Raw genomic sequence first — 23,261 nt, forward strand, 5'->3', positions numbered from 1 at the left:
AATTTTATCATTGACTCCATCGACAGTATTTGTTGGTTGGAGCAAGCAGTTTTCAAACGTTTGCTGACAATGCATCTATCATTGGACGTATTTGAAGAGTTGTCAAAATGAGGACGCACGGGGAGGCAATAGAGAGTTATCGTAATATGTAAATGTGACAGTAGCCACTGAATCGTTTTCAAAGTTCATTAGACTACAAAGAAAAGCGTCATTTAGATCAGGCGCTGTGACCAATAATCTTGTGGAACTTGGGGACTTCTTGATGCCATAAGCAGTATTGATACCCAAAAATGTGTTTATTTCGGTTGTGTTCGTGGGGACAAGTTTTTTACAAGAAGATTGTTTGACTTGCTCTGCATATAAATGGTTGAATACCAAATTTTCAATGAATCCTTCTGGTACTAATTGGTTGGAAAAGTGTATAGGGGGTTGGCTAAATATCTATATTTTTTTATAAAAAGCATGCACCCCAGAGGGAGCGTAAATCATTGTGGTGCAGTAGGTTTATAATCATTTGACCAGTTGGTGCACTATAAACTGAGTGATAATTGGTGTAGTTAATTGGAGTAAGAACATTGTTAATAATCAAATCTCTCACAGTCGCTAATGGTAAATCAGATTCTGAATCTTCACTTGCCTGAAAAACGATTTTCTTCAACTTCACCACCTCGCCAAATATTATCGCACAGTTCTTCCAGCGTCAGAAACACAACTTCCGATTCTGAATCTGACGGTATTGACTCCTCAATACATTCTATTTCCTGATTAATTCGTCTAAAGTCATATCTCGCAGATTAAATTATCCCGTCCACTCTGGATCTGGACATTTTGCCTTTACAAAACCATCATGCCATTCAGAAGGTAAACAAGCGGAACAGCCGGTTTACACAAAAAGTACCAAACCATAAAAGTACTTCATCTTTCAACAGAATTCAAACTCCATGTTATTTTAGCTCAGAAAATACTCACCAATGTATATCAAGTCACAACTATTTCACTTCGACCAATAATTCCAACCTTTACATCAAATAAACACAACAAAACATTCCATAGATTTATGACAAAATACTGACATTTGGAATTACAGATTACACCACACTCAGTTACCGGCTATTTTATTTTACCTTCAACGGTCCATAGGGGGCGTTAGCATCTTGTGGCTTAGGATAATACCAACCAATACATTATAGGAATAGTACCAACAAGTGGGTACATATATTTTGGACCACCGCCGCTCAAATACACAAAAAAAAACGGTACAATCTTCTACCACTGCCCCCTAAAGAGTTAAATTATCGATCTCACAAGTAATCTAACTCAAAATAGACTAGAGCCTGCACATCTATTCTATAGCAGAAAGCTTTTAGTGAAAATTTGAGGTGTCTAGTTATTGTAGTTGCTGAGATCTCACCCGGACAGTCGGCCAGCCAACCATAACGAATATAATAGCGTATTTTTTTCAAAGAATGCGCTAAAAACGACGGTTTTCAAGAGAAAAAATGTTACTGGTTATTGCTCTTACTCAAAAATTGCAACTTCTAAAAATATGCGGATTGTTCTCCATTTAATCAATCTCACATATGTATTCCATGAACCCTTTCATAGAAATACCCGCATGCCCAAAGAAGTGCTAAATAACTAAACAATAGTACGTATGTACACTATGATAGCAGCAAAGCAGGGATAATGCTTTTAACTAAAGAAAAAACAAAATGTAAAAAGTATCACGAATGCCGTAATTACTTGTTCACGTGATCCTGGTTAGTGGTTAGGCGCTAATTGGAGCTAAATTGTTGCTCAATTTATAAAACAAACGCTTAGATTTTCACGTTTGTTGCTCTTGGTAGGCAGAGTTCAAATTGTTATCTTTATTTAAAAACTTGAATTCAAGTAAACATTCTTGTCAATTTCAATTGTATTAACAAGAAAGTGTATTGTAAATAGAACTAATCTTCTCTATTACACCATTGAATAAAGAGATTTATTATTCAATGATTACACTTAAAAAAGCAAAAAAAAATAAACAATTGTTTGTATTTTACAACTATTAGCAATTTTGTTCTTTACAGGTGAAATAAATAATATTTTACATCATCTTCAAGTTTCCTACCGTACTAATTAATCACAATATTACAGTTATAAATACATAAATTTACAATTCGGTTGTGGTTACACCCCAATACTGCTGCATCCTATCCAAATCTAACGAATCCGCCAACCCCCTCTCTTGCATCACAGCAAAATCGTACTCGAGATTGTAGGGCATTAACCTCTGCAAACTGCCAAAGTAAGCAGCGTGAGGACCTCCGAGCATTTGCTTTTTGTCGCCCAGGTGGCGAGAGGGTGGTCTCGATACCAACGGATTGAATGATCTGGAACTGCCAAACTGACGGGATAAGAATGATGCTTGCGTGTTATTATCGGTAACTATCTGGGGGTTGCTCCTCGACAATGTTGGGTTCTTTACAGAGAACTGTGGTCTTTTGTTCTTGTTTAAGGTGTTGAGCTCCTTATCGAAGAGCAACTGCGTGTTTTGTTCGAGCATGTACTCCCAGCACTTAAATTGTTCTTCGGATAGAGCAGAATCGGAATCTTCCCGAGCTTTTTCTTCTTCTTTGCGTGCACGAACCGCCTTTGCGACGCCTCGGTAGCTTCGTCTTTCCGGCGATGCCTTAACGTCCGCCGCTTCGAAGTGGGATGACGCAAAACTGCGCAGTGAACGATTGTCGCTTTGCTTGTTTAGCTGATTAATAAAGATTTTAGCGGAAGAATTGCAGTCACTACACGCTTGATCACTTTGCCCACTCGGAGAAGATCGATCATCATGGTTCATCATTGGTGGTGGAATCGGAATTTTGTCTATGCAGCTGTTGCACGCATTATTGAGTGCTTCGCAGCAACAGCCTGGTTGGCAGGTACTCGCGTTCGAAAGCCCACTTTCGCTTTGGTACTTATTTCTTCTAATCGTCTGTCTTAGTTCCCTCATAAGCAGATCGACATCAGAGCTAATTAGGTTAAACCGTACAACTATGATACTTAAATTTTCTTCCGCGCCGTAACTTTGTGCTAAATCTTGCAGACGCTTCGCCGCTAAAATAATGTTTCTCTGCAGACTAACTTCTCTAATTGCATTTTCTGGGCTCATTACCTCCCATAAGTTCTTATTCGCAATTATCATGTACTCGTCCTTATCTTCTAACTGAAATTCTATTATATCAGGATCGGGTATTACGTAATTAAGTTGTGGGTTAGTGCGTATGTGTTTACGCTGTTTAATTGGCAACAATCGCAATGGGCCAACGGTTCGACCCAGCACAATCTTCATATCGCCGACGCTCGCAATCTTCATGACGTACCTCTTCACGCCACCACAAAACGAGAAGTCCACCGATGACTTTGATTTTAAAATATGCACAATGACTGCGTTCATTCCGTGCTTCTGCCCTTTGTCTTTCAGTTCTTTGTGGGTGGATAACATGGTGTACTTCATGTAGTCGTTTGCCGTTTCTTTTACGGTTCGTTCTTCCAAGAGGATGCGTGGAACTATTTTATCAATTGCAATCGGGACGTCGCTGTTATTTTCGCCGTCAAACATCCCGAAGAGCGCTTCCGTGTTGCAAAACGCCGGCAAGCGGATTTGGGAAATGTACAGTCGTCGCTTGCAGCCTGACGTTTCCGAAAACCCGACCGCCCATGCCGATTCGGTGAGGTCGTTTTCGCAGAACGGCGAGGGGGTTAAAGGTAGACTCGTCCTGTTCTTCCCGGATACATCAACTAAGCTCATCGGCCTTTGCGTTCTGTACGTGTGGAACTGCTGCGAGTCCACGTGAAGCTTTGAGTTGCAAGAGAGGTCTAGAAACTTGAGATTTGGAGGGATGAGCGATGATAGGTTGATTTTATCCAAATGATTGTGGGCGAAGTCGAGAACGCGTAGTGATCCCAAATGTGATAACGTGGGGCATGATTGGAGCAAGTTTGAATGGACTCGAAGCACTGATAGGTGCTTTAGGTAACCCACACTGTCAGGCAGTCTTATCAGTTTGTTTCCCGATAGCACCAGTTCCTCAATTTCCGTCCATTCTAATCCACAATTTTCGGGTAGAAAAGTAAAATTATTATAAGCCGCGTGTAGGATTTTTAAGTTCACCAGGTATGGAGACACTTCCGCAAGCGAACCATCCGACAGGCAATTGGCAGTTATAAACAGTTTTTCTAAGCTTAAATTACTCTGTGGTTTGGGCAATTTGCAAAGGCGGTTGTTTGATATATTCAGTACCTTTATACTTTGGACGCATCTGAAGAAATTTTCCGGAAGCGTTGATATACTGTTGTTTTGTAGAAACAACTCTTGTATGGGTAGTTTTTTGTGTATTGTAGGAAGATTATGCAACTGATTATAAGCCAACTGTAACGTGTGCAGGTAAGGCATTTCATTGCAAAATAGATGGTCCGGTAGGGTTTTTATGTAATTGTTACTCGCAAATAACGAGCGCAGCTCTTGACAACTTCCAAGCCACTCGGGGAGGCCATCCAGATTGTTATATGACACATCTATGTGCTTTAAATTTGTGGGTGTTGCAATGACCGCAAAGTTCTTCAATACTACAATTTTTAGGTTACTTCCATAATTAATGCTTCAAAACTTACAATTATTTCCCGCTATTAGTGTTGATAGGGCTCTTCCGTGTAGTGTCAACACAGTGATAATGTTTTTGGAACAGAGCAGCACTTGCAATTGCTCGACTGCGCTCAAATCCAAAATCTCAATGTGATTCTCGCTAACGTCCAACTCTGTCAGATTCTGAAAATAAAAAAAAACATAAAACGTCCGAAGAGGTAAATCAATCCAGAAAGTAAGCGAAAGAAGTGAACCAAGGATTCTCCACTTGATGATATCGTACGTACGATCATCCAATTGTAGTAAATTAATGATCTAACAACAATAGAGGTACCACGACCTTATTTAGCATCATTTACGGGTCTGATGTTTTACAGGATGTTATTTGCATCTTAAGGACATCTAAACCAAGACGTTTAAATTTTAATTTATTGAATCCAAATTTACATATGAGTGTTGTAATCTAAAAACGTTTATACGCAAGTGAATAGATAATAATTGTTTCACAGTTGTACAGGAGCAGTGAAAATGCATTTATTGTAACACAAAGCCCGCTTGCAAAACAGCCCGATGAGTAAATAGTATATTGAAAGACAAGTGTTACAATGCGACCATTGTAACACGCGTTTTTCATAGTATTTTTTCTATTTCGGTGCTTTAATTTAATTTAAAAAATCATTATCAGAAACTATAGGGAACATTAGAACTAACATGTTTTATGTTGGGAACACTTTTTATGCCTTTAAGTTTTAGGTTGGCAGCGTAGTAAGACTGACATTTTGAAGTTCAAACATGGAAGTACCCAACGAAGTACCTACTTGTACTAACTAGTAACTGCCAACTTAAGAGATGAGATACCAAAAAAAAACGACTATAATCACTGTCTTTGTACAACTGTTTTCGGCCGAAAACAGTTGTACAAAATCATCATTGTGACACCGAAATAGAAAAAATTCATTTAGATTCAGAATAGATAATAATCATAAAAATCATATGAAAGCAGTAAAAAAGTTCCGACCATTGAAAAATTTGTGATAGTTCAACTTGATGGAAGTGCAAGAACACTAATTAGAGCCAATCACTGCTAATCCTGCTGCTAATTAATAAATACTTACATATAATGCTTTATTCTAGGCTTTATTACTACCCCAGTCTGGTTTACAACACATTATAACTACTACTTCTTACAACAAAATTAATTCATGCGGGTATAATGTACAATTACTGGTTAAAGTGGAAAATTGGGGGAAGGAAAGCTATTCGAATAACCCCCTAAACGTTTTTTTATTTAATGAATATTTTCTTGGGTCCACCAGCCTAAACAGATCGTTTTCTTTCCCCTAACTTTGAAAAAGAAATCAACCTCAAATTGACAAAAAATATGTACTTGTACTTACTCAATACCTACTCAATCACCAGGATTCTACAAACAGGAAATGAAAATACTGTTTTTAGAGGCTAAACCACTAAACGATCTAAAAATCAGAACTTGAAGGAATATTGATTCCAGTAGCAGAAAATTGTCATTGGTAGCGAGTAGAATCATCGGTTATTTTCACTAATCTTTTTGAATATTAAAACGTTTGAATTTTTCTCGAAGAAATACGTAAAGTGGAACGGTATAAAAGTGTCAAGGTTCTGCAGTGCCTTCTTAAACAAATATGATTGTGTGAGGAATTTATCTGGATGACTGGAGTCAATGAAATACGGGTCATTTTTACGCCGTGGTTTTCAATGGTCTTTTTGTTCTTAATGCCCTATGCTGCTTTCCAGTCGGGCGTAGGAATACGATTACAGGGATATAACCATAAATTTCGGAATCATCATGCTTTCGCTAAATATATTGATCGATTTATTTTTGAGATATTTAACATCCATTCGGGATTGGTTGAAAAAAAAATTAATAATAGCCTTTTTAAGTTAATTCGCCACTGTGGGTGCATTTTCCAGCGAAAAGGGGAAACCCGATTTAATTCGAAAAAAACCTGTTATGTGGGTATGTTCAACTGTCCCTATCGCGAAGGTATTTCTTCATATTAAATTACACTTACAAAGGAGAAGGGTGTTGAACTTAACTGTTGACTTACTCAATGGCTGAACAATATCAGTTCCAGGTTTAAGATAACGTTAATCAGGGTTTGAAGAAATAATGTATTGTTTAGAACACCAATTTTTCCTTTCTTCCGTAATGAAATACAATAATTTTATTAGAAATTATAAAAACCGTTAGGCTGTCAAAAAATTTTGATTTTCTTGCGAAATAAAACACCAAGATCATCGTATGAAGTATATCCTCAACGTCAACGTTACTGCTGATGTAATAGAAAAAAAGGTGATTCTCTGGCGGAGGCATTTCAAACACCTTTCCGTTATTTCCTATCCTATTGTGAGGAGAAAGTTTCCAGCCGCAATATTGTATGAACATCATTGACCAACCTGAAGTCTATCGTATGTTGAAGGCGCTATTGTGGCCACTTTCTCCGTCCATCCGTCCGTCCGAGGCCTTAACTACTCCTACAGGTTTTAAGATATCTAGTATATGTATTTATAAAGTCACTGTTGCATTCGATTGCGAAATAAGTTTCAAAACACATAAAAAATTAGTCCAAATTGACTCCAAAACGTTTCTTATGAGAAATTTCGTATCACGAAACACGATCAACGTGAAAGGGTCCGATAGGATCTCAAGTAATCCTTCTATAAATAACCTTTTTTCTTATAAATTTACTTCAAAAATCAAGCAGAGGTTCCTGAACAAAAAAGCTACACAAAGCAGCACAAAATTAGTCGAAGTCAAGGAACTAGCAACTTATAAGGGAAAACCAACTGAAAGCTTAAATCAGTTGAGGACGAAATTGTTTTCGGAAAAGGTTTATGCGAACACGTCGTTCGTAAAGCTTGAGCTAATGCCTCCAACATCAGCTGCTGCTAAGTTCCACAACCTCCCAACAATGTATCACCAAGTCCAAGAATGGAAAGGAAACAAAGAGGATCCTTTATAACGAAGTTGGGAATTGATAAACGAAAAAGTGGAAGATAAGAGACGAATAATTCCGTTTCCTGCCATATGTGGGCCGGGGCATACGGTATTCATAAATAATGCATTTCTGTCGTACATTAAATTAATCTTTATTCATTAATATTTTGTAAAACAGCGGGATTTAAATTCAGCAACGAAATTTTTTTACAGTGAGAAAATATATTTGTTACACGAGATTTATAAAATGTCCTGTTTGTTTTGAAGCTTATTAACGAACGACAAACAGCGAGTGCATGATTTTGGACTTTCTATCCGTCCGTCCATCCGTTTGTGTACATGATAACTCGCGAACGGTTCCGCATTTTCTAATTCTATTTTCAGTAGTAGGTAGACAATGGTCAGTGGGACTAACGTCTCTATACAGGGTGTTACACGACCGTTCGAAAAAAAAAAATCGGGTTGTAGAGGGCATCAAAACAAGCACTTTTTCCAAATAAACCGAGGGTCCAACGTGTTTCGTTTGGGAGCCACCCCCCAAAGAGTGTTGAAATCTGCATTTCTTCTTTAATTTTTTTCTCAGCAACCATAAGAGTTACAAAGTCGGGTGGCATGTCTTTGAATAGGTTTTTGGGTATGCTCTTTCCGATTTTGCAATTTTTTTTTCAAAATTCCTACCCCTAAAGGGCGCACCCCTAAACTAGGGTGCAAAAAAAAATTCTGATTTCGACGAAATTTGGTATCTGGGGGTTTTTTAACATGAAAATCACGAATCTGAAATTAGTTTTTGAAAATTCGAAAAAAAAAGTTCCACTGCAATTCTTGGCGGGACAACGAAAATAGAGATAATTCCACGAAATTTGTTGTGTACATACTAAACGAGTTAAGGAACAAAACTGTCGAACAGTTTTTTAAAATAACTTTTCAAACAAAAGTTATACTCATTTGAATGTTGGTCCTTCGGGTCGCGAAGTGTCCCAAGCCTACTAGTAAGCCATAATTTCGCATGTGTTGGTTGACNTTTTTTTTGCACCCTAGTTTAGGGGTGCGCCCTTTAGGGGTAGGAATTTTGAAAAAAAAATTGCAAAATCGGAAAGAGCATACCCAAAAACCTATTCAAAGACATGCCACCCGACTTTGTAACTCTTATGGTTGCTGAGAAAAAAATTAAAGAAGAAATGCAGATTTCAACACTCTTTGGGGGGTGGCTCCCAAACGAAACACGTTGGACCCTCGGTTTATTTGGAAAAAGTGCTTGTTTTGATGCCCTCTACAACCCGATTTTTTTTTTTCGAACGGTCGTGTAACACCCTGTATATAAAAATGAACCCCTGTTTCTTCTGGTCATGCAATAACTTTAGAACGACTTTACCGATTTCATTGATCTTTTTTTTAACTTTTCTAATACTGTGTAGAAGGTTCTTACGGAAAGAAAAACTAAGAAAATCACGCAGAAAATTGAAAAATTGGAGAAAACTTAACGACTATTTAAATATCGCGCGTTTGAAGATGCGACGGCAATTGTTTTAACAGCTACATAATCGACAATGGATCGGCATATATCCGTCAAAAAATTAAATTATCCATATCATAGTGTGCTGTCAATTCGATCGGATAGTTTATCCAGATTTCAGTGAGTTTTTTGAGGATATTTCACCGCAATCACGCCTTAAAAGTTTGATATACCTAATAACCATTTTTGGTAAGTGTTGATAGACTAAACACGTGCTATACAAAAACACTGGAAGTCAATTTCTATTTTGAGTTGAATTTTAGTTTTTTCAAGATGCTACTTATTTGTACCAACATGGTACCAACTTAAGTCGCAGAATTCGTAATCCTACAAGTCAAACGTATACCTATACGAGTAAGTTAAACTGACGAGCAAAGCGAAGCGTAAAACGAAATTAACGGAATCGATATGAACAACGCAGAAATGTCCCCTTTAATCCCTATCGAGCTGCATTTAATCATAACGCGTGGGAAACATAATAATATCAAAGTCACTCTCGCATTCTAGGCGAAAGTATTGCCCATACTGGAGGTATAACCTGATACCCGTCTTCGCAAATAGAACCAAAAGTAACAATTTACCTAAAGTTTGGCCGGTAAAGTAAATATCAAACCGCAAAACTCTCGAACCACATATTGCTCTGTAAACTGCGTCTAGTGGACGTTTTGTTTGGCTTCGGCACCTGCAGTAAAGTTGGGTCACCCGGGATGTGTGAACTTCATTTATTTTGTGTTTAATGATGTATAATTAATAAATAATCGCTTGTATTTTGTTAATTTAATTATAAAGAAATTACGTGTTAAAAGATTAAGTGGGTTTATTTGTAAAACTATTATCTCTGGTCATTGCAATAAGAATGGTATCGTTGCGTAAATTAATTAGTTTCAAGATAATCAGTTTTTTTCGGAGGTGTTTTTTCGCCGATAAGAAAACACATGTGCTTAATTTATTCTAAGACGCAGTTGAAAGGGAGACAGAAAGGGAAATTGTTTTAAATACTAGATACGGATGTTAAGTAAATGTAACACGATTATTACTTCGCTTTAAAGATAGTTTTGTGTGAATTCACTGTAGGTATATTAATAGCGAAAAAACTCAGATTATGCTTTCAGGCAATTAATATCAAAACAATAACATCGCATATACTTCCAGTGTCAGATTTCTTGGTCTACACGTGGATGAACGTCTCAGCTGGAAAAAGCACTGTGTCTGAGTCTAGCTCTAGATTAAGGTATGGTATCGGATTATGGGGGTCTGCAAACAAATTTAACGACGCCTTTATCTGACACAAGAAACTGATAGGAAACATTACTGGTGTCTCTCGTTTGATTAGCTGCAGAAATTATTTCGGAAGCCCAAATATTCTAACATTGCCTTGTTTGTGTATTTTTGAAATTTGTGTATTCACTTACAATAATTTGGAACTCAAATGCACAATTGAAATACGAGAAATTCTAAAAATCTTTACATTCCATTTTCAAAATGTGATATTGAGTATAAATCTCCAGAGGTATTTGGAGAACGACTGTTCAATATGCTACAATCAGCCATAAAAGAAAAATTTACTATAAACAGTTTTAAACTAGCATTAAAGAGTTACTTACTTGAGGCCACATTTGGTTTCAATTCAGACGATGTACATACATACATTCAGACAGACGACAGAACATTGAGCATATAAAGGTTACCGCAACTTCGTTGTGTTACGCTAAAAATTGGCCAACACACTGAGTTTGTGTTTTTTCTCTTATTTTTTTAGGAGTCAAAAAACGGAACTTGTAGCTTCGCCTAAGATTTTGATAATTTTTTAGAATTGTTTCCAAAATTCCTGCCATAAAACGAAATAATTTTGATTGAAATGAAATTTGGTATATAGGCGTTTCACAAAGAGAGAACTGAAAATAGGTATGGGATCGATAATGAAGCGGGTAGCTGTTTTTGAACAGAACGTAGTACCAAAATATAACACAACTATGGTAGTACATATTGCTCCTGTTTTGAAAGCGTTGCTAAAATGGGTCGGCATAAAAATGAAGAAGGCCTTTTACTCAGATGGTATATAAAGAGATCCTTTTTGTGTTTCAGTGAGACTAGAGGAACTATAAAATGACTACATGTATTAGACAAAACTGATACATGCTCTCTTCTTATACTCCCCTAACAGAAACACAAGAAGGATCTTTACCATCTCGAAGAAATAGGTAGTTCCTTTTGAGAGTGGTGTTGCTTAAGTTTCAGTTATATTTTGAAATCAGTATTTCGCGAACCTCTTACTTATTTGCATCTTCTATTTGATGTGCAAACTGCAAGTGGATCTTAGCCTGGTACGTCTAGCAAATGGATCCAAAACTACAAAACTAGAACCTCGTGTGTAGATTTGTCGGTAAATTGTAGTTTAGCGCACCGTATGTGGGTACAAAGTACATTTTCTCTGCACAATTTTTACATGAACACTGCTTTCCTAAGAATAATTGCATTTTTCTGATTTTGTCTAGGAATGTTTCCTGCTAAGCAATATCTTGTTTTTTCCTGAAGTCATTCTTTCTAATTCTGGTTTTGTAGTTACAAAATGTCAACAACCAAAAACAATCGGACAAGGCAAGAAACAAGAACAAGTTTATCTAGTGTTATTAATGAATCCGCTTATTCTACTTATCCACACATAAAAATTAAGTAACAAGAAACTGATGGTGAAAAAATGGATATTACATGATAATTAAAAGAAAATCAATGAATAAAACATACAGTGGGCCTACTTACCCCATAATTTCCCAAAATGATATTCCCCTTCAGTCGGTTTGCTCTCAAATTCAACGTCGTCAGCACGTTTGTTTTAGACACATTTTCCGTGGTCTTTTCGCAGTCCTTTCAAAAGACACGGTTAAAACCACGTCAAGACGAAAGAAAGAACTTACCGAAAGAACGAACGCTCGCATATCTGCAAATTTATCTGGCGGTAAAGCAAGCCGATTGTACGCAATCCTTAGTATTTTAAAAAATTTTAGATCCCATAGCGTCGCCGGTAACACACTCAAAACATTCTGATCCAAAACAAGCTCTTGCAAACTGTAAACAAAAAACGAAAGTTTGATATGGCGCAACACTCGGCGGATGCACATGCAGGACACATGCGAGGTTAAATAATTTCACTATCTATTCTCAATTATAAATATTGTCTTATGAACAAATTAGCAAATGGAATCTTGTAGCCGAAGGTGTCAATAGTGCGCGCGTGGGCTTGTTTTGGTAATCTTCGAACCGAGACACGCACGAGCCTCCCGTAAGGTTCTCTTCTCTTCGTAATGATATGCGTCTCATATGAGTAAGAGTCCGTGAAGAAACAACGGAAGTTGTATATTCATCGCAATTTCTATGTTTCTAGTACTATTCCAAATTTCGTAATTGTTAATTACATCTACCGTCATATTTTGGCCGATGATAACATCTGTAGAAGAGATATTGGTACTTACTTGTTCAGCTGGTTAATTTCCGTCGGAATGGTTAGCAGATTATTATTTGCCAAATCTAAGCAAATTAAGGAGGATAGTTGTAAAATACAGCTAGGAAAAACATGTAGAGCGTTAGATCTCAAAGTTAAGACTTGTAAATCCACAAGAGAATGTAGCGAATGTTCGGGTAGCACCAGTTCTTCCGTGTAATAATTGTTATCTTGGCGATTTTTGCATAAACCGTTTAAATTTAGCCTCTTCAATTCTGTTTTGCTTTCGCGTGCTTTGGTTTTCGTTTGCTTGGTTATCTCCTAAAACGTAAATGTACTTAACGCGGGGTGAAAAGTCGAGGGGGTAGTACCAAGTTTGTGTCATTTGAGTTCTCCAAAGAATCCATTTCGATTGCATCGTACTGCATTATGTGTTTTACTTCCAGGGGGTTGTGATGGGTCCTTTCCGATTTGCGCGATGTTACAATGTTCACTGAGCACATATCGGAACTGTTCACGTTAATGACCATTTTTCACTTTCAAAGTTCACCGTTTACGATCGAGCACGTGCAAGAACACCACCATCTTAAACACTAACTCGCACACGTCAATATGTGGTACAGAAATAATCGTCATATAATACAATATACCGCAAGCGCACACGCGAAATTAAAAAAAGTGAAGAAGCTAAAAACGCTTGGCAATTTTACCTGGTGATCAAACGCCAGCGTCTACAAGAGCAAAGTGACTGCAAAGTAATGTCATTGTGATTGCAGTGTGCGGATGGTAACGCGGACCATGACAGCATGACAATACGGTTGGATACATTCAAGTGCCGTGCACGTTTTCTTAAAATATTGGAAATATGTAAGGTGTATTGTTACAAGAACAACGTATCTTTTACTTATAAGTCGGTAGCGAAATGCTGCTCGCCTTCACTACTACCCATAAAATGCATCTTTGGTAACTAGGTAACACCTGGTGAGTGTTAGTGTGAAAATTTGCACAAATCTCGACGATTAAGTGAAGGTAAATGATTGTCCCCCATAAGTAAGAGTCTACTGCGGCTTTGGCGAAAAAAATTCAAGCGCGAAAACAGGACTTTATTCTTTTAAAATTGTCCAGACTGCCCTTCTTGTTAATTTTCACCATGATGTAGTTTAAATACAAGAAGAACTTCGTAAAGGGGAACAATTCATCCTTATGATTATGCACCTTTGAAAGTCGTTGACTAATTTGTTATGAATCTATTTACCTTCTAACATTATGAATGAATTTGAGACAGAAAATGGTGATCCTGTGTAGAACACCAAGGTTAAAGGACTGCATTTGTGGAACTTACTCAAAACGCACTGCCGTTTTACAGCAAATAAATTCACGCGGATTTATAAGATCTAAAACTTTCATCAGTACCTATACTTGAGATGTACTGTCAAAGGTCTCTAGGTTCGGAAAGACGAAAGACACAATCGTGTTTATAACTACACCTCTTTATATTAAGATGGTACCATTTGCTGTCCAAAACGAAGTTAAATACATTCCCCTCTCGAAGGGTTAAAAAGCGTGATCGCTTTTTTTGGCGTCGCCATTTTAAGCCTTCAGTTAAAAGAAAATTTGGCCCCTATAAGATGGTGCCACTTTGATTTTTTTGCGCCGCCATAGACATAAGTCTAAACTCATATCGTTGAAGATAGCGCCACATCCACTGAGATAGAGGACATTTTTTCTCATTTTGATTTTTGGATTCTGGGACGATTTGTGTTCTTCTGATGGATTAACGCCCTCTACAGATTCGGGTGGGGGAAAATGTAACCATGGTACATATTCAAATTATGCGGAGTTTACATTGGCCGAGCTTTACGCGTTTTAAACAAAGTTTTTTTTATTATACCTGAATCACAATCTCCGTTTAAAACACTCAAATGCGTGCGAAAAAAGGCCTTTAAAACATAATGATACCAAAGAATAAGACCTTCACAGAACAGAAACATAAATGGCGCTAAATTGTCACTGATTACAGCGTTTCCCGTGGTTGTACGGAGAACTATTTATCGCAGACTCAAATATTTTTTTGCAAAACCTGTAATTTTGCTCGTTACAGGAAATATTTTTATTTCATACTATCTAGTAATCGCCGCTTTCCCAGACTGATTTGAGTCTGGTAAATCGTATTTTACCAGACTGAAAATTTTTACCAGACTGGAAATTTTGCCTAGCAACCGCCACTGACATCCATCTAAACGTGATATTTGATTGATTGATTGATATTGATATTTGTCAAACTACTGTCAGATCAAACAAATCAAGTGATCGACTTTTGCTTTTATTTTAATGTGTACCTACAACATTCTAATCAAAATGGTATTTTAATAGAAATAGAGCAGTATGAAATAAAATGTTTTACATTATTTGTATGTTAAATCAGTTAACGTTACTCGTTTCGAAATTCCTGCCTCAGCTACGCTTCGGCAGTAAACATCTCACTCGCTAACGTAAACCTTGATTTACCATACTCATATGTAAATAACTATTACCGTCGAATATATACGTACACAGGTTTTCCACATGTCAATTTTGACTTTTGAAAGATTTAAAATATGTGACCGTAAAAAGTGTTGTGTGTCGGATTGTAAGAATAAAATATCAAAAAGGCATCGTTTCCCACATTTTGAAACAGCTTGTTTTGTGCTTGAAACGTGAAGAGGGTTGAAATGTGTTGTTATTTCTTTCCTATTTATGCAAGGTAAGTAACAGGTACAAATTGACGCAGAATTATTACAAACTGTACCTATAGGCGCAAAAGGGTGTAGACTTGAGTTTTATATTTATATAGATGTAGATACTTATATTGTAATTCGTTTTAGATAATTCAACAACTTCCACCCTCGCTTCTCAAGTAACCAGTAAGCACCAGGATCAAGTTAACATTTGTTGTCAAAAACTTGTGTGACAATTTGCTGAAACGGTTTTATCACCTCTTGGAACAAAAAATTTAGTTCTAAAGATATTTTTTAACAAAAATATGTAGTCCAAACAGCAATTAAAACCAAATATTTCGTCGGACAACTCGTTACGTAAGGACCTTTTTGCAAAGTGTTAACTTCTACAAAGCGTAAGTTGCACTTACTTATGAGTTTTATATGTAATTTGTAAACATGTAATTTAAGATGTCTGTGTTAAATAATGTAATGTGATTGTATCTAAATATACTTGCAATTTAACAACTGTGTATTCTTTATCTATATTTGTGATTTAGATCGAATTGGGGAAATTACTTCATGGATTTATAAGCTGGTCACCAGATGGCGCTACTCTGATTTTGATGCTTTAGTTCACAGTACACCCACCAGGGTCCGCCAAAATACCATACAAACCATAGATATATAAATACCTAGATACAGCCATCCTTAACAAACGTACCTCGGTTTTTAAAAAACATATCTAAGAAATTTGTACATCTCTCCATTACTTTCTAACCTAAGAAGAAACATGTTCTATCTCTTTTTATTGCATTAACCACTATGTCGTACGCGAATCGGACGCTTAAAACAAACTTAGCGCGTTCCATAAGTCATGTGATATTATGTAATTATTGCGTTATCAATTGAATACGAATAACATTAGTGCTTGCCATAATGATAGACGCGTCCATAATTGTTATTCCTGAAATAGTTTTATTACATAGAGCTACGCCATTCAAATTTGGGACTATGTTTACCTTGTTTGGCACGATGTGCTGCAGTGAATTCATTGCTGGCTTGCAGAATACCAAAAAAACCGTAAGTAAGTAAAGTTTATGTTCAACATTTTAATTTTAATTGCATGGTTTTAGGCGTATTGGTAACGGAGATTAAGTTGCGACAGGAAGTGAATTCGTTTCCAATTATCATTTTGGCCTATATGATGTTGATGCAGTGCGTTTGTATCATGATCACAAAGAAGGATCCGTGCAATATTCTTAGGAAAACGAGATTTATAGACTGTGTGTGCGTGCAATATCAAATTTTGGTCGCTACGCGTCTTGCCTCCCTTTCGGCATATGTTGTACAATCGGTGGGGTTTCTTTTTGAAATTATAGTGTTAATTGTAGTAAGTAAGCTACACGTGTACATTTATTTAAAATAAATACAACATCTTAACAATGATATCCAATTGGTGATAATACTCATTTAGTCAACGTTCATTACGTTTGTAAAAGTTCACAATCCGAATCATCATCAGATGAAATTGACAAATCCGAATCATCACTGTCATTATTAACACTTATTATAAACTTCAGAAACATCAACCAATATAACTTCTCTTTTAAATTAATCACTTTCCACATGTTCACACACTTTCTTCCAGTTGTCAGCTGTAATTTTTTCAAATTCTTCATTTGCCAGCTTTCTAAATAACATCTTCCATTTTAAATGTAACATTTCTTTGCTGCTATGCAATTTAAATAAATAAAAAGGCGGTTTATTTATGTTGTAAAGTCTCAAATCTGATAATTTTCTGTGTGATTTGTGCTAACAATTTGATTGACAGTTATAATAAATAATGCGAATCTTGCCTTCCATGCTCAGGGTACCTCTATAAAGGATAGCGCTATACGTAATTAATGTGCCGAAAGTGATGGTAATATATGGTACGTCCTTTTGAACTATGTTGGTGTATGGCTGTATCTATGTATTTATATATCTATGCAAACAAATTTGTAACATTGCTGTTTCTATTCTGAGAAGGCCGTATTCTGTGAATGATACCTACTTCAAGTATGACTTTAGAAACTGTCATCTGGGGTTGAAATAAAAAATCCTCTTAGGTCGCTTTCTGTAAATGCAGAACATTGCTTTGGCTTGTACCTATCCTTTGGTTGAAGCTTCCACAAACGCGCTCAATTTAGGGTATGCTTCCAAATCTGTTCCACTTTTTAGTCGCAGCAATAGGTAAGTGAAGTTTTGAATGAATGCACCAAAAGATAGAAGATTTAAATACCTTTGACATTTCCTTCATATATGCCAGCATTATCGATGCATTTCAGACTTTATTCGTAAGTAACTTCCTATTCATTCATGGAAACAACTTTTCATATGCTTGATAATAGGCTTTACTGGATTGGGATTTTACACCTACCAACGTTTGTTTAGATTTTACAACAAGCGATTTAATGGACGGTGTATTATCTTTTTCAACGGAAATCGTTTAATTCACAAAGACGATGATTTTTATAAGCAAACGTCAAGTGACATTTCCATGGCAATCGTGAAATGACGAACACCCAGCCCACTTAATTAGACATGTATTCGAGTATAACGGCAATATGATTTCATTGTATTTCCTATTTTTAAATTATACTGCAGGTATAATAAAAAATACTATAAGATACACGTGTATAATTGGTCTTTGAAGCACTTGCAACGTTAAAGGCACTCCGCTTTGCGTCGTGCCCTTAAACTCGTTGCGCGTGCTTTAAAGACTTGATTATACACTTGTATCTTAATATTTATACCTGCATCAGAATCGCTGTTTAAAACACGCCTGAGCGTGCGTAAAAAGGCGATTAAAACACGCCGAGCTTTTTAAACAATAATTTTAAACTAGCTGTGTATGACCCATGTGCGCCGATCCAGTTAATATAATATAAAAAAAAAAAAAAACGCCGAGCTTTAAAGGTTGTTAAGTAACGTTACTTCGAATGGCATATGAAACATTGTAATTTGCGATTGAAATAAAATATCCTCTCGGATAGCTATTGGCAAATGAAAAAGGTGTCTTTTGGCTCGTATCCTTTGTGGGAAGCTTTCGCATAATTAGGTGCTAATTAGGTGCCAATTAAGTGCCCTATCCCCGAATTAAATGCCACTTTAGCCCTGTGGTTAAATTTGCTGTAGCTGATTACCAGAGTACAAACAATAGCGTAGGTATTTAATGTCCAAATTTCAATGAACAAAAATTTGTTTGATCATGGAATCAATGTAACTTATCATGTTAGATTGTGACGACTGTCGCTTTAATTTAGCCATCTTCGTTCAAAACTATGGGGCAGAAATGATCGTTTAAAGGCCTGCAGAACAAGCTGTTCCTCCCAAATTCAAAAAGATATATAAAAAACGTTATCATGATTGTAAAATATGGTGTAGGAATCAAAATGTCTATAGATATTAGAAGGTAACTACTATTTCTATTTCTCTCCATTGTTTTGGTATGTACCTGCAATCCTCATTGAAGGAGTGCTGGTATTACGCCGTCCAGAACTGGCTAGTTCAATGGCGAGATCGATTTCACTGCCCAGACCCTCGCCACACCCATTACCTGACAGGCAGTCTCCCATTCGCCTCCCGTAGAAATGGCCCAGATAGAATATGAAGTAGTGACAGTCCCGGGCAGCTCCAGTATTTTGGCTCTCTCTAAGAATTAGTGAAAATCTCTTCTATGCGCCTCTCTGTGACGTCTTCTAATTTCGTGTTGGTATTGCCTTAGCCTTAAATCTTCCAGTCGACGTTTGCAGGGTTGGCTAGCAGTCCTTATCCCATTTACAGGACTTTAATATGAAACCGCTAAGAATATCGATTTCATTTTGAAGTCTGGTAGTAAGAGACCTACTACAATTTCTCCTAAGAGTATCTGCCTTTCGATAATCCTTTTGGGCACCCTCTTGATTTTTTTATTTTAATCTAAATTTTTGAGTTATGACACAACATTTTTTTCGAGGGGCAAACCACGGTGGCATTCATGGAATTCTTATGGAATTCTTATGGAATTCTTATGCAATTCTTATGAAATTCTTATGGAATTCTTATGAAATTCTTATGGAGTTCTGATGGAATTATTTTGGAATTCTTATGGAATTCATGAAATTTTTATAGAATTCTTTGGAATTCATGGAACTTTTTTGGAATTCATGGAATTATTTGGAAATTCTAAGTATTTACAACCTACTGTTTATAAGTTGTGACTCTGTTTATTGGTTTTGATATACCTAATTACCTGGAATCTATACAGTTTTGCCGAATGCGTCCACTCCTAAAAAAGAAAATGGGGCAAATTGCAAATTTTCATTTCTAATTGCTTAGAAAACGAGCCGATTTTGATGAAACTTGTGCGCCATTCTTTACGCTAATTCGCACTACTTTAGACAAAACGGCGTCTTGGAAGTTCCCTTGAGCGGCTGCGGAACGTGCCTGAGGGGGTGCGCGCACACTTAAAAATTCTGTTGAAAAAGACAGTTCAGCATAAGGCTTTTAGCCTCCGGTTGGGAGGGGGGGGGGGGGGCACAACTTCCATAAGGTGAACATAACTCCTTCGGCGACTATCGAGTGGGTGCCGTGAGCGTAAGCGAGAAAACGCGATAACATGATATTTTAGACATTTCTTCGAGATCAATTTAAGAACAAATTATTTATGTTTATTATTGTTTATAAAGGAGTAAGTAACAAATAAGTATTGTACAGGGTATCCCAAATTCGTGGCGCGCCATTGCGATCTCTGTAGCGTTGACAGATGGGTAAATGGGGGCCTTTTAGTTATCACCGAAAATGTCAATTTTCGTTTTCATTTTCCCTAGCTTAAACGGTTAGAAATGAACGGTTTCCGTGAGTTCTATGCGTACTTTTATATATTAACAGAAACCTTTCGACATACCTAATTATACTTTTCCTAGGGCACGTCCAGCTTCCGCCATGCCAAAACGAAAATCTCGATATTGACGTAAATGTTATTAATTTGAGAAATTCAGCAGCCTTAACCATCTCCGAATGGCCAAAGAATTAATTAACACCTGATGTAATTCTAAGTACGAAATAGACAAATTTAACATAACAACTCTTATCATAGGTCGTAATTTGGACTCGTTTAAACACATAACACATTATTAAAGATGAAACATATTTAGTTAACATCAATCCAATTAAATAAGATGAAAGAAAAACAAGGACTCAAGGCCAGATTACACGCGGCACACAACAAGCGATCGATTAAACAAATGAAATTTAATTACACTTTCAGTCCGGTCATAATTGTGCTTTTCAACAGACAGACGCTCTAACACATAAAACAAACACCAAGTTGATGATGCTTCTGAACTGCACTTCTCTGATTGCACTTGAATCTCGATTTAGAAGACACTGACTTGGTTGTGATTACAATTCATAGTATCGTGTCTTTGATGGTGGAAAAACTCTCATTCACGGGTGCTGCAAAAACTTTTTCATAAACGTAGACAAACGCTTCCGCTTAAACTCGGCTTAAGGTTCACCTTTATCACGATCTCTTGAACACTCTCGAGCTTCCTTGTACATAACTTTATAATAGTAAACAAAATGGACTGTCTTTTCAAACACGCTCAAATCAAACAGCTACGTTTTAAACGTCCACCGCCAAAGGCCACGATTAACGTCTTCCTTCCGTTTAAAACGTTTTCCTTTCTTTTCAATTTCCGTCTCCACAACCTTAAAAAATAAATGCGTTGTTTTTCACTAATCTGATAATTTGCCTGCGTTTAATTTAGGTACAAAACAGCTGTTAACTTAAGCGATAACACCTGCTTATCTTGAAACTAATTAACTCACGCAGTCACAAGGAAACTTCTTATCTACGACCGAAGATAAACTTTTACAAATCTATGCAAACACTTCCAGATGTTCCTTATCTTACTAACATAAAATAACTTTACTTATCAACACTCATCCCACATACTTTGCTCAACATACCTATCGTCCCATATTTACTTAACTCCAAAACATTAAATGAATCGTCACCAGAAATCGTTTCTCTCTAGGGATAATAGAAAACTGCATCAAAAGGCTCCTAGAAGGCCTCGTGCTCGGCCAACCACAAACTATTGTTCTTATCTGTAATCAACGCCGGCTAACCAAACCAAAACGATCCCAACGCAAACTAGGCGACCCGTGTCTGTTCTTATCGCATCTCACGCTTCCCAAACTCATCTGGCTGTCACCAATAAACCTACTCGAGATTACTATTTGCGTGAAGCGGTACTTACATATAAAAATTAAAATTCAAAAACATTTAAACGCATTAGCGGGTTTCCGTTACAACTCTCTTCAGAGAGCCATCAAAATCTACAACGTGAAATATGGGATCTGCAGCCAAAATCAAATGTCCCCTTTGGAGTGCGAAGGTAACAATTTAACTATATGTATTTTGTGTGTGGGGGTGATTCCATTTCTACTTCTTCTACACTTTCCTAATTTAAACAAACACAGTCCGGGCACTAAGAAAATACTAGAAAAAGCTCTCCCAAACTTCTTACCTTCTCCACAATAGGAGAATCACATTGAACCCTTCCTTAATTCACAAATGGAAATTGCTGCGCTGAAAATTCCGAACCTCACTAATTACACTTCATTTGTTGATATACTTATTATTGTGTATGTAAGCTGGTGTTATATTATTAATTTTGATAATGTAATAATCTGTAAAAGTGTAATTATACCGAAACTCAAAAAAATGATAAATGATAATTGATAAGTATTTTTCAGATATAAATATATCTGAATATATAAATATATCTGAAAACTTGCATACCAACATAGGTTTTCATGATCTATCGAAAGAAAATATTATCACGATCTTTTAACTTCCGGTTTTACCGGATTTGTATAGCAATTTCTTATCTTAAATAGAATATATTGCATTTTCGAAATCTTCATGTAAATCTACGTTGTTTGATACCATTTCCCTATAAGTAGGTACTCAGAATCAAAGGTTTTCAAGTTATTCAAGATTTTTCAAAATTTTTGACGTTTGACTGCTTTTCTTTTCGGCCTTGTACCTATGCCTCCAGTGACTTGAATGTTTAGTCTTCTAAAATCAACAATACTGACTGATGCTACACGAGAATGGTTTAAATTTTAATCGCCTTTTTACAGGGTGTTTTAAAACTAATGGTAAATTTTAATAACTTCAAACTTTAAAAAGTTTTTGCTTTATTTTTTTGCACTTGCAAATGTCGAAAAAAGTTCTAGATCGATCGATTATTACATTCCCTATGCCCATCTGTTATGCTTTCCGTTTTATTTTAGGGCACACTTTTTGGATACCGAAGCGCATGCAACCATAAACATCTGCCAAAGCATATTCTCGTCTTGAGATTGGAAACAACAGCGATTACCTACTTTCATTTTCAATGACAAATTCATTAGACAACTCCTATCTGACCAAAAATGTTATTCTCCGTCGTTTATCTAATTATTGCAACCTAATTACATATTATGTATCTTACACCAATTAGACGCGGTCAATATGAAAAATCTTATAACAGGCTCTCATTTATGACACTTAATTTCAGTCTAAAAGAAATGGATAGAAATTAGGTATAATTGAAGACACCGAGGAAAGTAGAAAACACAATAATAGCGAAATTGCATAAATGTCATCTATTATTATACAGCAACAATATTGCAATTAAACAGTAACGAGCACAATCACCGATACGAATCGACCTAATGCACAATAAAAGACAAATTGATTTCGATTGTTACTAGCAATGACACGACATATTTCGAAATAACAAAAATTCAAGACTGATAGCTGCATTGTAATCGGTAAAAAGGTACGTTACGGTTATAAATTTTTTGTAATTAGTAAGCTTTCTCTACATTTGTTTCTTTCATTTTCTTCGCTTAATACTTCATTACCATTAATTATGTTGTAAAAGGTTGATGCACTTGGAGGTAAGAGGATATTTGGTTTAATTGTTATTGGTAGG

The 23,261-nt window shown here is 36.4% G+C and overlaps 1 protein-coding gene across 1 annotated transcript; it reads right to left on the reverse strand.

Moving 5' to 3' along the window:
- Positions 1 to 2,015: 2,015 nt before the first annotated feature.
- LOC116172525 (protein phosphatase PHLPP-like protein) lies at positions 2,016 to 13,331 on the reverse strand. The gene is made up of 6 exons (XM_031489757.1): positions 12,919 to 13,331; positions 12,579 to 12,868; positions 12,024 to 12,174; positions 11,869 to 11,973; positions 4,648 to 4,801; positions 2,016 to 4,602 (listed from the first exon to the last, which is right to left on the reverse strand). Exons 1-6 carry the CDS (start codon positions 13,075 to 13,077, stop codon positions 2,153 to 2,155), a joined length of 3,309 nt encoding a protein of 1,102 aa, XP_031345617.1. The 5' UTR covers positions 13,078 to 13,331; the 3' UTR covers positions 2,016 to 2,152.
- Between the last annotated feature and the right edge of the window lie 9,930 nt (positions 13,332 to 23,261).

The sequence above is a fragment of the Photinus pyralis genome, unplaced genomic scaffold, assembly GCF_008802855.1.
Source record: "Photinus pyralis isolate 1611_PpyrPB1 unplaced genomic scaffold, Ppyr1.3 Ppyr1.4_LG5, whole genome shotgun sequence".
NCBI lineage: Eukaryota > Metazoa > Arthropoda > Insecta > Coleoptera > Lampyridae > Photinus > Photinus pyralis.